The following is a 16,102-nucleotide window of genomic DNA, read 5'->3' on the forward strand; positions in this document are numbered from 1 at the left end:
GAATTAAAAAATCTTAATAAGTAGCCTATGTGTTCTCCCAGACTGTTTAAGTTTTGTGTCAAATTTCATCAAGATCCGTTGAGCTGTTCAGGAGATACCTTCAAACAAACATCCATCCATCCATCCCTCCATCCCAGTCGCATTTATAATATTATTAAGATAATATAATATGATATTATTAAGATTTAGGTAATAATACACCGTCAAATGCCATTTTAAGAATAATACATAGGTTAGGTTAGTCTGGTATAAGGGTCCACAATATCAATACTCGACTAACTTCAATCGCAATTTGATTTCAACTGCTATAATAACACCTGTGCGAAAGAATCAAAATTGTATAAAAACGCAAAAAATACGTAAGTTTATTACGTATTTTGTAGATATTTGTTTAAAAATTAAATGTTTATCATTTTGAAAGTATTTTTAAGACCAGCCTGCAATTATTTTGTAAAAACGAAGTATAGTGTTGAGTTAATAGAAATAGAGCTGAATACAAAAAAGTAGATAATGTTAACTACTCTAAATGTACAAGAACTTGCTTGTTGTTTTAATGAAAGAAATGGATTTTAACATCGTTTTAATAAAGAAAAACATGAACCACCGACGGAAGAGTGCATATCATTCTCAAAATGCTCTGAATGGTGGCATAAAGCTTGCACCACTTGTAAGTTCAGAAGATTCAGTGACGCGCCGCGTAGCCTTGTCGTAGGCGCAGCTACGTGACAGTAAAGCGCTGTGTTTCGTTGTTTAGAAGTTTTGTACGTTAGATATAAACGTTTATTGCAAAGAAATAAACAATTTAAATCAAATGACTTAGGCCATTCGTACACAATGCAACGTAAATCTTCGAAAGCCGGCGATTGTAGTCGCCAAGCGCCTCACGCAAACAGATGTCACAGAGGTTCGTCGCGTCACACAGACACGCGTCGTCGACATTTCTACCTGTCAACGCCACAGTCAGTCGTTCAACATGTTAGCCAAAATGCGTCAGCCGGATATTAGCTATGCCTGTACTGACCGAATAGAGAACACGCGCAGTCGATTCATCGTTGTGTGACGACACAACCATACAATATTAGTTTCGCAGATTGACATTGCCTTGGGTACGAAGGGCATTGTAGTAATAATCACTAGTCTGGGTCGTGACAAAACTGTGCGCCTACTCCGACATGCATATGCTACGAGATACCTACGAACGTATCTACGCAACGAGCTTGACGACTACGAGTGCTACGTGAGTTGCCGCCTTTAGATACAAGGCCCTTTTGTACACAAGACAATATTAATCCGAAACTCGACGCTAGTACACTTGTACAACACACGTTGTTATAGAGATTCAGTAGACGTGTACTCGATATGCCTGTAATTACCGAATCGACGACTCGCGTCGATAATTCAATGCTGTGTGCACGGAGATTGCGCAAAGGGATACTCGCGAAGCAAGGATACTATATTACTTTCGGAGATTTACGTTGCCTTGTGTACGAAGGGATTTAGTCATTGTTGGACCTCACCTCCTGCCTCACGCCGGCAAGGCACCCGTCACCTGTCGTCTCTATTCAAACATAAAACTTGTACTATTATAGTATTACATATATTATTTATGTACTACAATTTAGTTGAAATATACTTCTATTTTTTAAATGTTTTTATTAGGTAGGAAATTTAATAAGAGGTGCACGCGTAATAAACGTGCCGGGCGGGACAAACGACACGCGGCATCCGTGTAATGAAACTCTGCCGCTTCCCCCGCCATCGCCGCCGACCCTCCGGCCCGACGGAACGAGGCGCTGTCGCTCGATCTCATCTCACGGAGGTGATCGAGCGCGCAGCCTCCTCTATTTTTTTCAGTCGACAAAAATCGTATAATGATCGGAGCTGCGGCGTCGCGGCGTCACGATATTAAAAGCTTCGATCTGTGCAACGGCTCGGGTGTGGGCGGGGTCTGCGGGGTGGAGGCTCGCTATTGGCGGCGGCTGCGGCGAGAGGGTCGCGCCGGGGCCGCGGCTCCCGAGGCATTGTATCGGCGGCAGCGCATCGTGCGCCACGTGCCGAGCCGCGACGTGCCGTGCCGTGCTGTGCCGTACCGTGCTGCGCTGCGCAGAGCGCCGTGAGCCACATGAACAGAATGTTGGAGCTGTACGCGAGCATGGGCGCCGGGGTGGGCGCCGCGCTGCTGCCCGAGGGCGCGCCGGCCCTGGCCTGCTCCGCTAGGACAGGTCCGTACACACACATTCTATCACTTTCATGCAAAGTTATCTATGGCCAGTGTTTAACTATTGCTCATATCTACAGATTAAAACATGTATTTGCGCATCAACTTATTACGTGGCTAAGTAATAATAATAAAACATCATCGAGATACTTTAAATAATTAGCGTTAATATTTTTGTTGAGTAATTTTATTTTATTTCGTATGCATGTTGACAATAATGTTAATATTTCTCAGGTCAGGCAATGACAATAAAGATATATAAGATTTATTCCGCGGTAACCAGACGAAATATTGTAGTTTATTTTTTTTTTACCAAATGTTACCAAAATTTTGTACCTCATTATAAGAAATTTGCGCGAACTGATGAACGTGAAATAAGACACAGTTAAAGTGATTGTGAAGAAGACAAGTCGTGTATGAAGATATTTTTAACCGGAAATCGCTAGATCAATGGACGAGCATTTGTTATAATTGATAGTTCACATCTTGATATTAAAATATCTGTGGAACACTTTTATTAATTGTGTATTTGTATATATATCTTTATATATAAAAGAAAGTCGTGTTAGTTACACCATTTATAACTCAAGAACGGCTGAATCGATTTGACTGAAAATTGGTGGGCAGGTAGCTTAGAACCAGGAAACGGACATAGGATAATTTTTACCCCGTTTTCTATTTTTCATTCCGCGCGGACGGAGTCGCGGGTAAAAGCTAGTATTTAATAGTGGTAGAAGCCTGCAACAACAACATCTGTTGCACGTTGAACTGACGTCGGCTCGCCCGGTGCTGGTATTGCACTATCACACATAAGACAAGCATCAAGTGGAAGCAATTATACGTTTCGTCTGATGAGTGTGTTGCCGGAGGTCCAGTTTTAGTATTTTCCGGTCCCATCCTTATTTTATAAAGAAAGGACGTGAAGAAGTTGATTTGTGAGAGGAGGGGACGCGTTGGAAGAAAAAATACTCTCTTGCTATGCGTCCCATCCTCCGACGATTAAAGGAAGGCAACGCATAGTCAATTGCGGATGTCTACAGGCACCGGTCCCGGAATCCATGTAGCCGCTTGCTGTTTGCTACCTTATAATATTAGAAAAAATAGGCAAAAGGGAGTGGGCGTGGGCCGCGGGCGCGAGCAGTATCTTTATATCCCAACTTAAGGATATCCCAAACTTATCTGACTCGGAGGACATAAGTGACATTAAATTGTAATAGCTCATTAGCGCCTCCCATGTCAATTTTATAAACGTGTGAAAATATCTAGTCGTATATAACAAGAGCCAAACAGTATATGTATACTCTCGTAAAAAGCTAGAGCCCCGCAGACTGCACACTTTTTATCTCCCAATAGTTTCATCGGTTTGGGTTTTTATGTCCAAATTGAATTATATCAATCGATGTAATGTAAGTGTTTCTATACATTTTGTTTGCCAGAATAAGTTCAGATATATTTTGTGACACAATTGATTGCGATATCTCACCGGCTTAGATAACTTTGTCAATTTTATATTTTTGAACTCTTTTACATATTTTTTGCACAAAAGTGTTTAAGCATAAAGCAACAAATAAACAAACTTCTTATTATTAAACGACTGAAAGCGTTTCGGTCAAAAGTCTCAAATGAAAAGTGAAATAGGCCTGCAGATATCTTCATAATTGTACCTCCATTTAAATAGATAATATAGGTACAGAGGAATTTAATAAAAAAAAAACAATTCTTGTTATCTAACAATGTGAACATGTCGGGTTAAATACATACTGCAGTAGAAAATGTATAACACGTACATTATACAAATTGACCTATAAATATAATGCATAAGTAAAGCTTTGTATAACATTTATATGAGACATTCAAATATACTCGTAATATGATTGATAATAATTTGTAACTCGTAATACTGATATGTGTAGGTTTACCTACACGTCAAATGACTTTGACTTTTATGAATCATCGAGTTCATTCTTAAAATCATTAAAATAAACTTTCATTAACACATCTTACTGTCGAAGTGATTGAACGCTGAAATAAACAATGACTTGAGGGACAGTTTACCGGTATCTATTATTAATCAAAAGTAGAAGGAGACAGTTACTGACATTGTTGTGCACAAACGTATACTAATATTGTAGATTTGTTAGCGCTTAAAGTTTGTATAATTAATAAAGATATCGGAAGGTCAGCCGCTCTGTTCGCACGCACTTGCTTATCTTATCCATCCCGCTGCGGAGATAACAGACGAACAAGTCACCGTCACTTTATTAACTCTAATGTATCTTAAACAAACCCTCACAGAGAATTGATTTTCTCCATAAGTGTCTCATCTTTCGATGTGGTGCGGATGTTGTTGGTAGTCGGCAAAATACGCTGCAGCAATGACTGTGCTGGGACGGTGTGACGGTGTGACGGCCACGCTGACGTTAAAATGAAGCTGCTATGCAACGCAAGCGTTCCTAAGCAAATCTTCTAAAGCGCCAGCCGACCCTCCGCCACGGCGTTCTGTGCCGTGCCGATAGATATAGCTTGGCTAAAAACTAAACAAATTTTTATGTGTAAGTATGTGTCAGAAACATAAAATTAGTGAGGCGATATTCACGCAATCGGTGGCTCCCGACCCCGAGTGACGGTTTATGATCCGATGTGAATTAATAAGTGGTAATTTTACCTGTTATTTCGGTTTTCCGGTTTAAAGGTCAAAGTTATGAGAACAGTGACGAAACCACTTCCTCGCGCCGACGCCGGCCCTGTGCCTCGGACGTCAATAAGGTGCCTGAGCCGACATCTTGTTCCCGGGTGTGACCCCGACGGCACCGCCCCGCCCCGCCCCGGGGCGTGCCCTCAACTTCTCAGGAGCGCCCGCCGTTATCCTGATATTTTCGTCGCATCATCGGTCTTGCTCCTAAGCTTATAGATAGATATATCCCGAATTAACTGGGGGATCGACATCTGAGTTTCATGGACGCTAATAATGCGGCGCACCCCGCGCCCCGCACTCCGCGCCCCGCGCCCCGCGCCCCGCGCCCCGCACTCCGCGCCCCGCGCCCCGCATCCCGCAGCCACAAAAGACTTTCATGATTTTATCTTTTTTCAGAAAAATAAATACAGATATATATATGTAAGAGTAAATCTATTTTTTTCGTTAGGTATATATTTTAACAACGATGTTATAACAACGCTTTTTAATACGTTAGTGGCATTTCTGTAATCATAGGTAGCCTGTGTGATTTTATAGACGCTATAACAAACATATTTACACACATCCAAACCTTCACATTTATTATTTTAAAGATTATTCCTTTACTTAACTTTTTTATTATAAGTTATTAATAATTATTATTACAATTTATACATTCATTTATTTACATATTTTCAATGTAATTATAATTATTATGTAAATTATAATATTAAGAAGTAAGATATATGCAGCATTGACTGTAATTCTGTACATCATCAACAACAACAACTCCAAAAACATCAAATGTATTACTCCAAAAAATACCATTAGACGCTGTTTAGTTAAACGCGCCTTAACCCTTTGACCACCGCCGATGATTGACATAATAATATGTTTAAGCTAAAATGTAATTGAAACACGAAGAGCCTTACTGTAAAAAACTTAGATAGTGTTTCAAATACATTTTAGTTTAAACACCAACCTCTCATACAGTGACTCAGCGCACGGTGCGGATTTTAGACAAATCATGATTATTGAAACATTAATAAAAGTTTTTTTTTAAGTTCCAATAGTCATAAGATTTTTTTATACAAACACTTCTACTTTGTTTTATATTTATCTATGTAAATATGTAAAGCGAGCGTTGTAATAGATTTAATACAGCGAATGTGCCGGCGGCGGATTGTCCACTCGCTACTCACGAGGGATTCGTTTCCGACAGAGCTGAGCGCGAGCATCAAGCGCGAGAAGGTCGTCGAGATCTGCGAGGGCTGCGGCCAGAAGATCCAGGACCGGTTCTTGATGCGTGTCGGCGAACTCTCCTGGCACGAGCACTGCCTGGGCTGCTGCGTGTGCGGCTGCCCTCTGGCACACTCGTGCTACACGCGCAACGCCAAGCTCTACTGCAAGCCAGACTACGATAGGTAATGAGCCTGCGAACTTTAATATGTATAGCGTTTAACTATTACATTTTATTGCGAATTGCGTATAGCGGTCGCGAGTTGCGTTGCGAAAATCTCTGCGTATCTAATTGCTGTAGGTTCCATCACTTTCTTTTTACATATTTAAATTTCCCTTGTCCCAGGTTGTTCGGAGTCAAATGCACGAGATGCGGCGACCGGCTGCTGCCGCAGGAGATGGTGATGCGCGCGCAGCAGCACGTGTTCCACATTCAATGCTTCGTGTGCGTCATGTGCTGCCAGCCGCTGCAGAAGGGCGAGCAGTACGTCATCAGGGCCGGTCAGATATTCTGTAGGCAGGACTTCGAGAAAGAAATGTACCTGATGCAGCACGCGGAGGACGATATGATCATCGACGACTCGGAACGGCCCCGGGACGGGCGACGCGGCCCTAAGCGACCCCGCACTATCCTCACGTCCGCCCAGCGAAGGCAATTCAAAGCCTCGTTCGAGGTCAGCCCGAAACCATGCCGCAAAGTGCGAGAAGCGCTCGCCAAAGACACCGGCCTTAGCGTTCGAGTTGTGCAAGTTTGGTTCCAGAATCAAAGAGCGAAAATGAAAAAGATTCAAAGAAAAGCCAAACAGGAGGGCGATAAAAACAATGAAAAAGACAAAGATAAAGATGAAAAGAATATAAAGCAAGAGTCGCCTTCCAGCGAGCATGGCAACTACCTGGGACTGGATGGTTCCTATTCGGCTTCAAGTCAACCATTGAATCCGAACCTACCATATTCGCCAGACGGTGAGATAAATTCATTGCACTTGTACGCTTAAGCAAAATTAACAAACAAAACAAATCCTAAGTCCGACTCTTACTTTCATCGCAGAACCATCGGAAATTATGTCAGTTAAACGGTTTTATTTTGTTTCAGATTACCCTGCTCATTCCGGCGACAGCTTTTGCAGCTCCGACATATCGTTGGACGGCAGCAACTTCGACCAGCTAGACGAGGGCACCTCCGACACCCTGAGCCTGCAGAACCTCGAAGTGCAACAGCACTCGCACTCGGCGCACCCGGTGCACGCCGCGCACGAGCCACTGAACCTGGGCACCGGCGCCCTCGTCAACCCCATAGACAAGCTCTATCTCATGCAGAACTCGTACTTCAGCACGGACCACTGATTCAATGGCAACAGCGGCGCAGCCGCGCCTACACCTTCACTAACAACAACCTTACAGCATCACTTCAATTCCGCTGCTGTTGCACATGTCATGGGTAAGACTAAGTCACAATCTACCAGGGTTCGTCATAAGCAAAGTTCTACGAAACATAATTGTTTCGGGTAGCGGTGACTTAAAATCATGTAACTTGCCCATTTCTCGCAACTTTGTTACAGAAAGTTTGCCGATGACTTGCCCTCCCACTAAAGCGGATTGCAACTCGCGCTCGTCTGCTTATACCTAGTACCGTCAGTTATCACGTGACGTCATTAGGCCATCAGCAAAGTTTCTGCGCACGAGTAATATATTAAATCACTATTCTTGTTAAATACCAACACATACAGAGTACTCACTAGAATAAGTGACCTGACCAGAAATATGGAACCTCGCCATGTTGTGGAAAACCTTCGTAATTAATTTCTTTTAATGGCAAAAGTAAAAATAGACTGGCATTGATAATTTTGAATCGTTGTCGAGATATCAAAGTATTTGATTGTAATTTTTGAGCTCACAATTTAATTGAGTGGCATAAAGTTATCAAAACGTTATGACCCCGTCGACGGTTTTTAATCGCAGGTATAGTTTAAGTAATTTATTCACTATTATGAGTTTATAGATCTGGTGAAAATTTCACATAATATTAGAATAGCGGCGCTCACTCAGCGTCGGCCAAGCGATCTCTTGCTGACAGGTAGGCGACGGCGAGTGTACACCGCGCCGAACGTGCGTCGGCGCCAGGTGGAAGCGGAGATGATACGTGCTACATAACCTTAAATCTAAACTTTAAGTAAAATCTCAAAAGGTACAATAATTGATTAAACTTTTAAATGTCGTAGTAGATGTGGAGAACACATGGATATTACTGTTGCAATATCCATGGAGGCTTCTCCCACATGACTGAATTTCCAAATTTCTGGTCAGGTTATGTCATAGCTCGGTTGCAAAAGTGGATGTGCTGGAATTGGGTCTAAGGTATTTGAAATAACACAACAGAAATGTGGAGTAAAAATAAGTAAAATAAGAAATGACACTTTAACGCCATACCGTTTTTACACACATATTTAAAAATATAAGTGATCTATGTTTCTAGTCATTTGATGTTGTCATAGTGTTAAGCAAACGCCTAGATATGTTGTGGCAAGGACAAAGACTATCGACTGTAAAGTATTAAAAGACAGACAGCGGAAACAGCCATGGTAAATAGAAGTGGAAAAGTGACGAAGAAGATTTTCAAACAAAATCTAATTAGGGGCAATAACTACGAAAGACAGAAAACTCTCTTTCATCTTGTGTTGTATGTCTTATTGTACAGTAATTGTTATTTCAGAGTCGGGCTCATCTCAGGTAGATTAGTGACATTCATAACTGAGATGAGCAACATAACAAGTGGCGACGCTATTTACTGTTGGTTTCTGATATAGTTTACTCTGTTTTATCAAATATAATGACGGATGACGTTTTATATAAAGATTTCGGTGTCAGAAATCCACGGTTAGATACATACATGTTTGATAGGTTTAAGTTCTGATTATACCTAGATTGTCCGACATCGACTGCAAACAATATTAGTAACAATATTTGTTGTGTTGTACAATATTCAGTAATACAATTAAATAGTTTTCTGTCTTTATAAATTATTCACGAAATTATTTCGTTACATTTTACTGTATTTTCTTTGAAAATGTTTTGTTTTTTTTTATGTGTTAAGGCTTATTTTTCTATTATAGTGAATTTATTACCAATATATTTATTTACCGCGCCCATAACTATATATAAAATACATTGTAAATACAATACATTGATGGATAAATTAACATCACAGTAATTGAAATAAATTTAATTGTAGGTTTAGTGTTAGTGGAGGCGAAGAGGCCAAGGAGCTAACTTGAACTTGCAATAATTACACAGAAACTGTTCACATTAATGTTACCTGTAAATGTATGGCTAAAGAGTATTTCACAAAACCTCAAAAGCTTAATTAATAATAAATATGTTACTTATATTGTAAATAAGAAAGTAAAAAATGTGTACCTTCTGTGTGGAATTAAGTAAATTTGTATGTAATGTAAATATATAATCTCTAGTTACACATTGAACTATTTAATGTTGAACATTTCGTTTATTAATACATAATATGTATTGTTATCATTTTGTATGTCTAGTCAACGACGTGATCAGTAAAATATATTATTTATTTATTTAGAACAAAACGTAGAGATAGTAGTTTTATAAATTGATGTAAATTAAATGAGAGTAATATAATACCAAAGTGTTTATTTCCTTAACAATTATTGCATCAATGAATACATATAATGAAAAACCTCTTTCGTATGGTGACGCTACAGCGGCTCGGCGCGGCGATCAACCGGCGTAAAAGGGGCGCAGCGCTGGAACGGGGCGGAGGCCGGGGCTCGCACCGCGCCGCCCTTGTTATTTAATATTTTCTAAGGGACACGAATAGCCACTTTTTTTAATTTATTGTTTGGGACAAAAAACAGTTATCAATAATATGCATAAAAATAAGTTATCTCGTCCGAGTCGTGCTCAAAAACACGTTATCTCTGAGCAGAGTACGAAGCTGGACTCTGGACAGCGCGCGTTATGTAACTGCTGTGGCGAGATGTCACGCGGCGGGCGGCTTCAGCGGCGTGCTCATCACTCCACACGGCTCCTACGAATCTTATCCTAATACCAAATTCGCCAGTTCAGAAGTCATTTTAGTATATGTCAACAAATTGATTAAATCAATAATCTAGCCAAACACGATTTTGGCCTAGACTCGACTTAATTCAGATATCAGATAGTTTTGGCTAGGACAACACCAAATGCATGCAACAATTTTATTATCGATTGCAATTGCAATGCATTGGGATTATACTAACTAATTTCTGATTTTTAACTAAATACTACAATATTACACCAACAACAAACATTTAAACATAACAAAGTTCTTGTCGACATGATATTCATCATACAAGTTTACAAACACTCCATTCAATATTACTGACACTATTTATTTACCATCTCAATGTCCTTGATAGTTGACTTAAATTGATCTTTCAAAACTGAATTCATTCCAAGAGATGAGGTCGATGTTGTCGCATTATCAAGTGTTAGTCCTTCATTTTCTTTCCATATACTTAATTTTGATATTGTAATAATTAAGTACAACAATTATTCGAGAAGCTTTGTTGTGCAAGATATTAAACATTTGACGCGACTGACTTACTGACAATAATAAATTTATCATACTTATACCTTGATGTCCCCTCGAATGTAAATTCATGTGTACGCCTTCAATGGCGATTTCACGCAATGACGTTAATCCATATTTTCCACATTTGCGTACAATTTAAAATTGTTTGTATGAGTTTAAAAGATTTAAGAAACAAAATAAAACAACAAATTACGTTTAGAAAATAAAAGTCTTTAATAAAATTAAAGGATAAAAATGTAGAAGATCATTTTGGTAGTGGTACTTTTAAAAACAATCACATAACTGCATAAACTAACTATACACGGAGCTCGCAAACGACGTAACATCATATTTTGTGTTATTACAGATTTCATATATGTTGGTGGCAGAACACAATGTGACAGAGACACCTAGTGTTGGTGCGAAGCTGGATGCGGGGGGGAGGGGAGAGGGGGGTAGAGTTGAGCCGCCAACATATTTGAAATGAACAATGCATACATGTGTCGGGCTGCCCGCATTAGACGCCATCGACGTTGTACATCGAGAGGCGACGGTTGTACACATACACATAATAACTAAATAATAAATTGGCTACACTCGAGACTAGACAGTGGAGGAATGAACTGGAGCGCAGCCATCTTTTATACTTTAAATACTGAATGCACATTTAAAATGTGCACAAGTCGCCCGAGCTGACATCTTTGTAGTCTATGATAGAGGAGACCCACAGCCACAGACAAGCAGATGTAACACTCATACACCACAAGTGGCAGGACATCATGTTCACACAACACATCTAAATGTACTTATTTGTGAGACAGTAAGTGTCACTTCAGCTCAGATAACGTCTGCCTAATAAATTGTTAACTAAATTATTAATAAACTAACTGTCGCCAAATTTAATTATGATGTATTGAGCCGTTCCGGATATACCTTCAAAACACAACCACCTTCAAAATGTTTGCATTTATAATAATAGTAAGATGTGAGACATATTTAAAAAAATCACATTTTAATCAATGACAGAGGATCAAAGAGGTCTTTCCTATGCCACTTTTACATTGAATTCACATAATGACTTAAATCTAAATGCATTTAACTTAAAACATAAACTAACAGAGGAAGGTACACAGACAGAGATCGTGATGCAGAAAGCAGGCTGCTCTACGATGATGCCTCCTCCTCAGTGGTTCCCGTCCAACTCTGAAAACAAAAAAGAATTTGTCACATACATATGTCACTAGCTGTCAGTGCGGAATTCAATGTAAACACCTTAATGAGTAAACCCATGTGTTCTTCCAGATTTGTGTCAAATTTAATTCAGGTCCGTTGAGCAGTTCTGGAGATACCTTCTAACAAACATACATCCACCAAAACATTCGCATTTATATTTTTTTTTATCCCGCACAGACGGAGTCGCGCGCGATAGCTAGTAGTAAGATAACTGATAGACATATGATAGGAGGGGATTATAGTTTACAGTTGTATTGTACTGGGAGCCAGCAGCTCTCTTTATCTCTGAATAAAACATAAAAGCCAAAACTCTCAAATCCCACCAGATGTTAGTAAACTGGATGAAATTAGATTCACCTCATCATGTGAACTACAAACAAAAAGTGTAACGGTACCTCGGGATCCGAGGAGACATCGCTAGACTCAGTGCAGGATGCTGACGGGGGCTCGGGAGGGCCGCTCGCCTCTCGCAGCGGAATGCCGGCGTCCTCAAATGCCTTCTTCCTCAATGTTCTCTTGATTTGCTCGCTGTAGAAAAACAAATATTATGAAACAGAGAAAGCGGTAAGATGGCAGCACTCATTAAAACACTAATACATGAAACCTAATCTTAGTTCCGTCAGTAAAATCAAGTTAGTTCAAAGTGACTTTGATGAACTCACTATTTATCAACAAGTCATTCACATTGTATTGTGAGTGTTGTTGTGTTTATATTTAATTATAAAACTAACATAGTTTTGTTTTTAATGTGCACACTGAGCTGGTGCAAGTCGAGGGCAAAGCGGTGAACGCAAGCGCGCAGCATCTCCACTTCTTCCTCATTCCATTTGCAACTGGAAACAGATTAGAAATTATTGTAAAAATATGAATTTTTATCATTATTCATAAGTGTAGATAATTCTAAATAAGGATCACTATTACTGCCAGTAACTTTGCCACCCTTTTAACATGAATAGTTGTAATTTTGCTAATCTTGTAAGAAAAGAGCCATAAGTGAAATGACATAGAAGAAGTAATTGTACCTCGATTGACTATCATTCATGTTATGAAAGTCCCGTGTTAGCTCGGACAGCTTGCCGAATGCCGCACCCGCCTCCCAGAATATGTGCGAGAGCTTCAACAAATATTATACAATATTAAAACTTTATTGGCAATTGCTCAAATTTCACATGTTATACTTCATATTTTATCTCCTTCAATATCTTCAGCATTTAACTAAGATTCATGAACATATAAAAAGTCATTCAAATTGAATTGAATACACTATACATATATATATCTTTAACCTCTCAAAAAATAATTTTAAAGCACAAATCCAAAAAGCTATGTTTTATAATAACAGACAAAACTCCTGATATTTTTTACAAATTTATTTGACTGTTCACATATGTATGTGTGTATGTTTTACTTAATTATTTTTATTTTTTTCTCTCCAGTTTGTCCAATTGTCTATGTTTAAAACTATGTATGTGTGACTATCATGTGATCGTAAGACATCTTTTTGTTATTTCTAAGATAAATTTGCTGGAATACCTATTATTGGCTTCGCTTTGTTTTATATGTACTGGATGTAATTTTTGTAACTAATATGCTGTTGGTTGTCTACTTAAATAAATAAATAAATATATATAATACATTATATATTTATATATGTTATGTGGTATAGAAGCGCTTCACTATTAAGTTGCATTCATGCAAGTAAAAACTCTCTTCTGGTTGTTTTGACATCAAGATCAAATCAAGGGACAGTGCAGTTGTGTGGAATTTTAACCACTTACACTGCAACTCCCATCTTTAGATAAATAATGTAAATATTTTTACTAACATTAGGTAATAAGACTTTACTAACAATAATATGAGATGTTCTTGAATTAAATAAAGATTATTATTATTATACATCTCTCTCTTTTGTCTCAAATAAGGTGTCCGTGTGTTAAGATCGGCTCCATCGATTTGTCTCCTCCATTTTGTTTTATTTAGAAGACTAAAGAGTTTTGAGAAACTATGAGATAAATGGGTCCAAAAAACACATGATAAATTCGGCGACCTCATAATGAGAAGGTTCTCTATCCCGACCTTCACATCTGCTTGCTCGATAAATGTTTTTAGAAACGCAACACTCAAACCAACATTTTGTATTTGATTGAACTACATTTTTTTAAATAAAATTAGTTAGGCTAGGTAGCACAACAGAATATTCAACTTGCCTTCAAAGCGGAATCACTCATCTTCTCCAAGATTCTTCGTCCACAATTCCGATTTGGTTTTTAGGTAGTCTTCGAAGTTAATAAATGTATTACTAAGTGACAAGTAAAAATTTAATACAAAACTAATAGTGCACAATCCAATCGAAGAAAGCAAATCAATAAGTGGAAAGCTGCATAATGTACTAAGTAAAATATTAATTACCGAACCGAACACTCGAAATTCTTAGTCGAAAATGTAAACGATAAACTGTAAATTGCTGAAGTCAAATTTTTGAATTCTTTCAAATTAATCCAACCACTGATATTGGGTGGATAGGTCGCTGCTCGGCAGTCACAGCTTTTTCTTGGTTCCGACTTGAACGCGTCAGTTGAAGTTACTGGGAGCTAATTTTATCTGTATTTTTAGTTTGAGTTTCCAACACCGCTACGAAACGTTACCATCAGCGCCAAAATGGCAAAATCAAATAGGCACAAAATATCATAGGTCTTAGCCTATTCAATGTCATAAGTGAATCGCGATCGCGACTCCAACCATCAATAACTCATAGACTAGTTTTACTTTAGACTACAGACTACAAAAATGCCATAGACATAATTTTTTTTCGGGCTATCAATGCCACTATATGCCACTATCAATGCCACTATAATGGAAAATTTTTATGACTTTTTAATGTCTATCTCCAATCTGTCTATCTGAAGTTACATAATGAAAAAAGTCTGTTACACACGTAACCTCGCGTTCTCGTGTCGCAACCTTAAGATATAAGTTTCTCTTTTTTTTTCCAATTAGGGGATCGATGGGAACTTATTAGGTTTCTATAATGGTGATGCGAACAAACCTACCAATTTTCAGCTCTATGTGAATTATTTTAGTTGCACTATTACCATATTACCATTAAGTATTTTGTCTCTGACTGTACTTTGATGTTAAATAACAAAACTTGACTTTTTGTTTTCAAACCTATTTTTTTTTTAAATTCTCTTTTTAGTGTTACATCACTAAAAAGATTAAAAACAGTAAAGTAAAATTGGACACAGTAAAGTAGGTAAAAACTTTTAGCCAACTATCAACTTATGCTAAGTGAATTTCTATCTATACACATATTAATAAAATTGTAGTGTCTGTATGTAAAAACATACTTAGTACTCGTGATGTAGTGGCGAAAAACCAATTTTTTTTAGCCGACTTCAAAAAGAAGGAGGTTATCAATTCGACTGTATTTTTTTTTTAATTTATGTGAAGAGTCCTTTGAAACTGTATGATTGATGCGCTCGTGAATGTCGTCCTAGTATCAGCCATGTTCACTAGATGGCGACATTCAACAATGCTTCCGCCGGTCGACGCTCAGGCAGTCCCGAATACAACTCGGAAACGTCTCTCGCTCATGATTCAGCAAGCAACAATACATACAGTACATGATTACACATCAGCAGTTAAGCACAATGACTTTTTTTTCAATAATAAAACACAGATCAAGTCCATAGGATATATTTAATTTTATCTGACTACTATTAATTATTTTTTCAACAAGTGTAAAACTCAAATATGAAAAGAAACAACACAGATAATAGCATAATATATGTATATAGTATTGACATTCATTAACGCCATCTTAACAGATTACTTAACAATATAATGAATTCATTTAATTCTCATAAGAAATATTTTTATTTTACAATAAACGTCTAATACTCGTATTCATAAACATTTTTTACTACATGATTTTGTATTACAATATAAGCAATATATATAATTTAAAATTCAGTATTACTTCTTTGAAAACACCACGTAAGCCCGTAACCAAGATGAGTAGGCAGAGATTACGAAATTCCATTTGGCGCGCTCATAGCACACCTGAGCATTTTTTTTAAACATTTTAAAAAATAATCTGCTTTAACACTAATAGAGTTTTGTTTCCAAGATTATTAGTTCTCCTAGTATCTAGAAGACC

The 16,102-nt window shown here is 38.2% G+C and overlaps 2 protein-coding genes across 4 annotated transcripts; one reads left to right on the plus strand and one right to left on the minus strand.

Annotated features, from left to right (window-relative positions):
* Window positions 1-2,131: 2,131 nt before the first annotated feature.
* Window positions 2,132-7,624, plus strand: LOC106715887 (LIM homeobox transcription factor 1-beta). The gene is made up of 4 exons (XM_014509245.2): window positions 2,132-2,222; window positions 6,115-6,316; window positions 6,478-7,094; window positions 7,225-7,624. Exons 1-4 carry the CDS (start codon window positions 2,132-2,134, stop codon window positions 7,473-7,475), a joined length of 1,161 nt encoding a protein of 386 aa, XP_014364731.1. The 3' UTR covers window positions 7,476-7,624.
* A 3,647-nt stretch (window positions 7,625-11,271) lies between these two features.
* Window positions 11,272-14,686, minus strand: LOC106715898 (chromatin complexes subunit BAP18). 3 transcript variants are annotated; one of them, XM_014509266.2, is made up of 6 exons: window positions 14,353-14,686; window positions 14,151-14,219; window positions 12,966-13,057; window positions 12,675-12,776; window positions 12,339-12,471; window positions 11,272-11,913 (listed from the first exon to the last, which is right to left on the minus strand). In XM_014509266.2, exons 2-6 carry the CDS (start codon window positions 14,169-14,171, stop codon window positions 11,875-11,877), a joined length of 387 nt encoding a protein of 128 aa, XP_014364752.1. In that variant the 5' UTR covers window positions 14,172-14,219; window positions 14,353-14,686; the 3' UTR covers window positions 11,272-11,874. The 3 variants fall into 3 exon arrangements, with proteins under 3 accessions (XP_014364752.1, XP_014364751.1, XP_014364750.1); XM_014509265.2 differs by having other exon boundaries at window positions 14,151-14,242; XM_014509264.2 differs by having other exon boundaries at window positions 14,151-14,686.
* Window positions 14,687-16,102: the final 1,416 nt, after the last annotated feature.

Source organism: Papilio machaon, chromosome Z (assembly GCF_912999745.1).
Source record: "Papilio machaon chromosome Z, ilPapMach1.1, whole genome shotgun sequence".
NCBI classification, from domain to species: Eukaryota; Metazoa; Arthropoda; class Insecta; order Lepidoptera; family Papilionidae; genus Papilio; species Papilio machaon.

Bases quoted from the DNA above. Each gene is read 5' to 3' on its own strand.
- LOC106715887 (XM_014509245.2), top strand. From the start codon at position 2,132: ATGTTGGAGCTGTACGCGAGCATGGGCGCCGGGGTGGGCGCCGCGCTG. The intron at 6,317-6,477 runs GTAATGAGCCTG...CCCTTGTCCCAG, and splicing joins TGCAAGCCAGACTACGATAG to GTTGTTCGGAGTCAAATGCA. The intron at 7,095-7,224 runs GTGAGATAAATT...ATTTTGTTTCAG, and splicing joins CCTACCATATTCGCCAGACG to ATTACCCTGCTCATTCCGGC.
- LOC106715898 (XM_014509266.2), bottom strand. From the start codon at position 14,171: ATGAGTGATTCCGCTTTGAAG. The intron at 13,058-14,150 runs GCAAGTTGAATA...TATTTGTTGAAG, and splicing joins TGAGTGATTCCGCTTTGAAG to CTCTCGCACATATTCTGGGA. The intron at 12,777-12,965 runs GTACAATTACTT...ATCTGTTTCCAG, and splicing joins ATGAATGATAGTCAATCGAG to TTGCAAATGGAATGAGGAAG.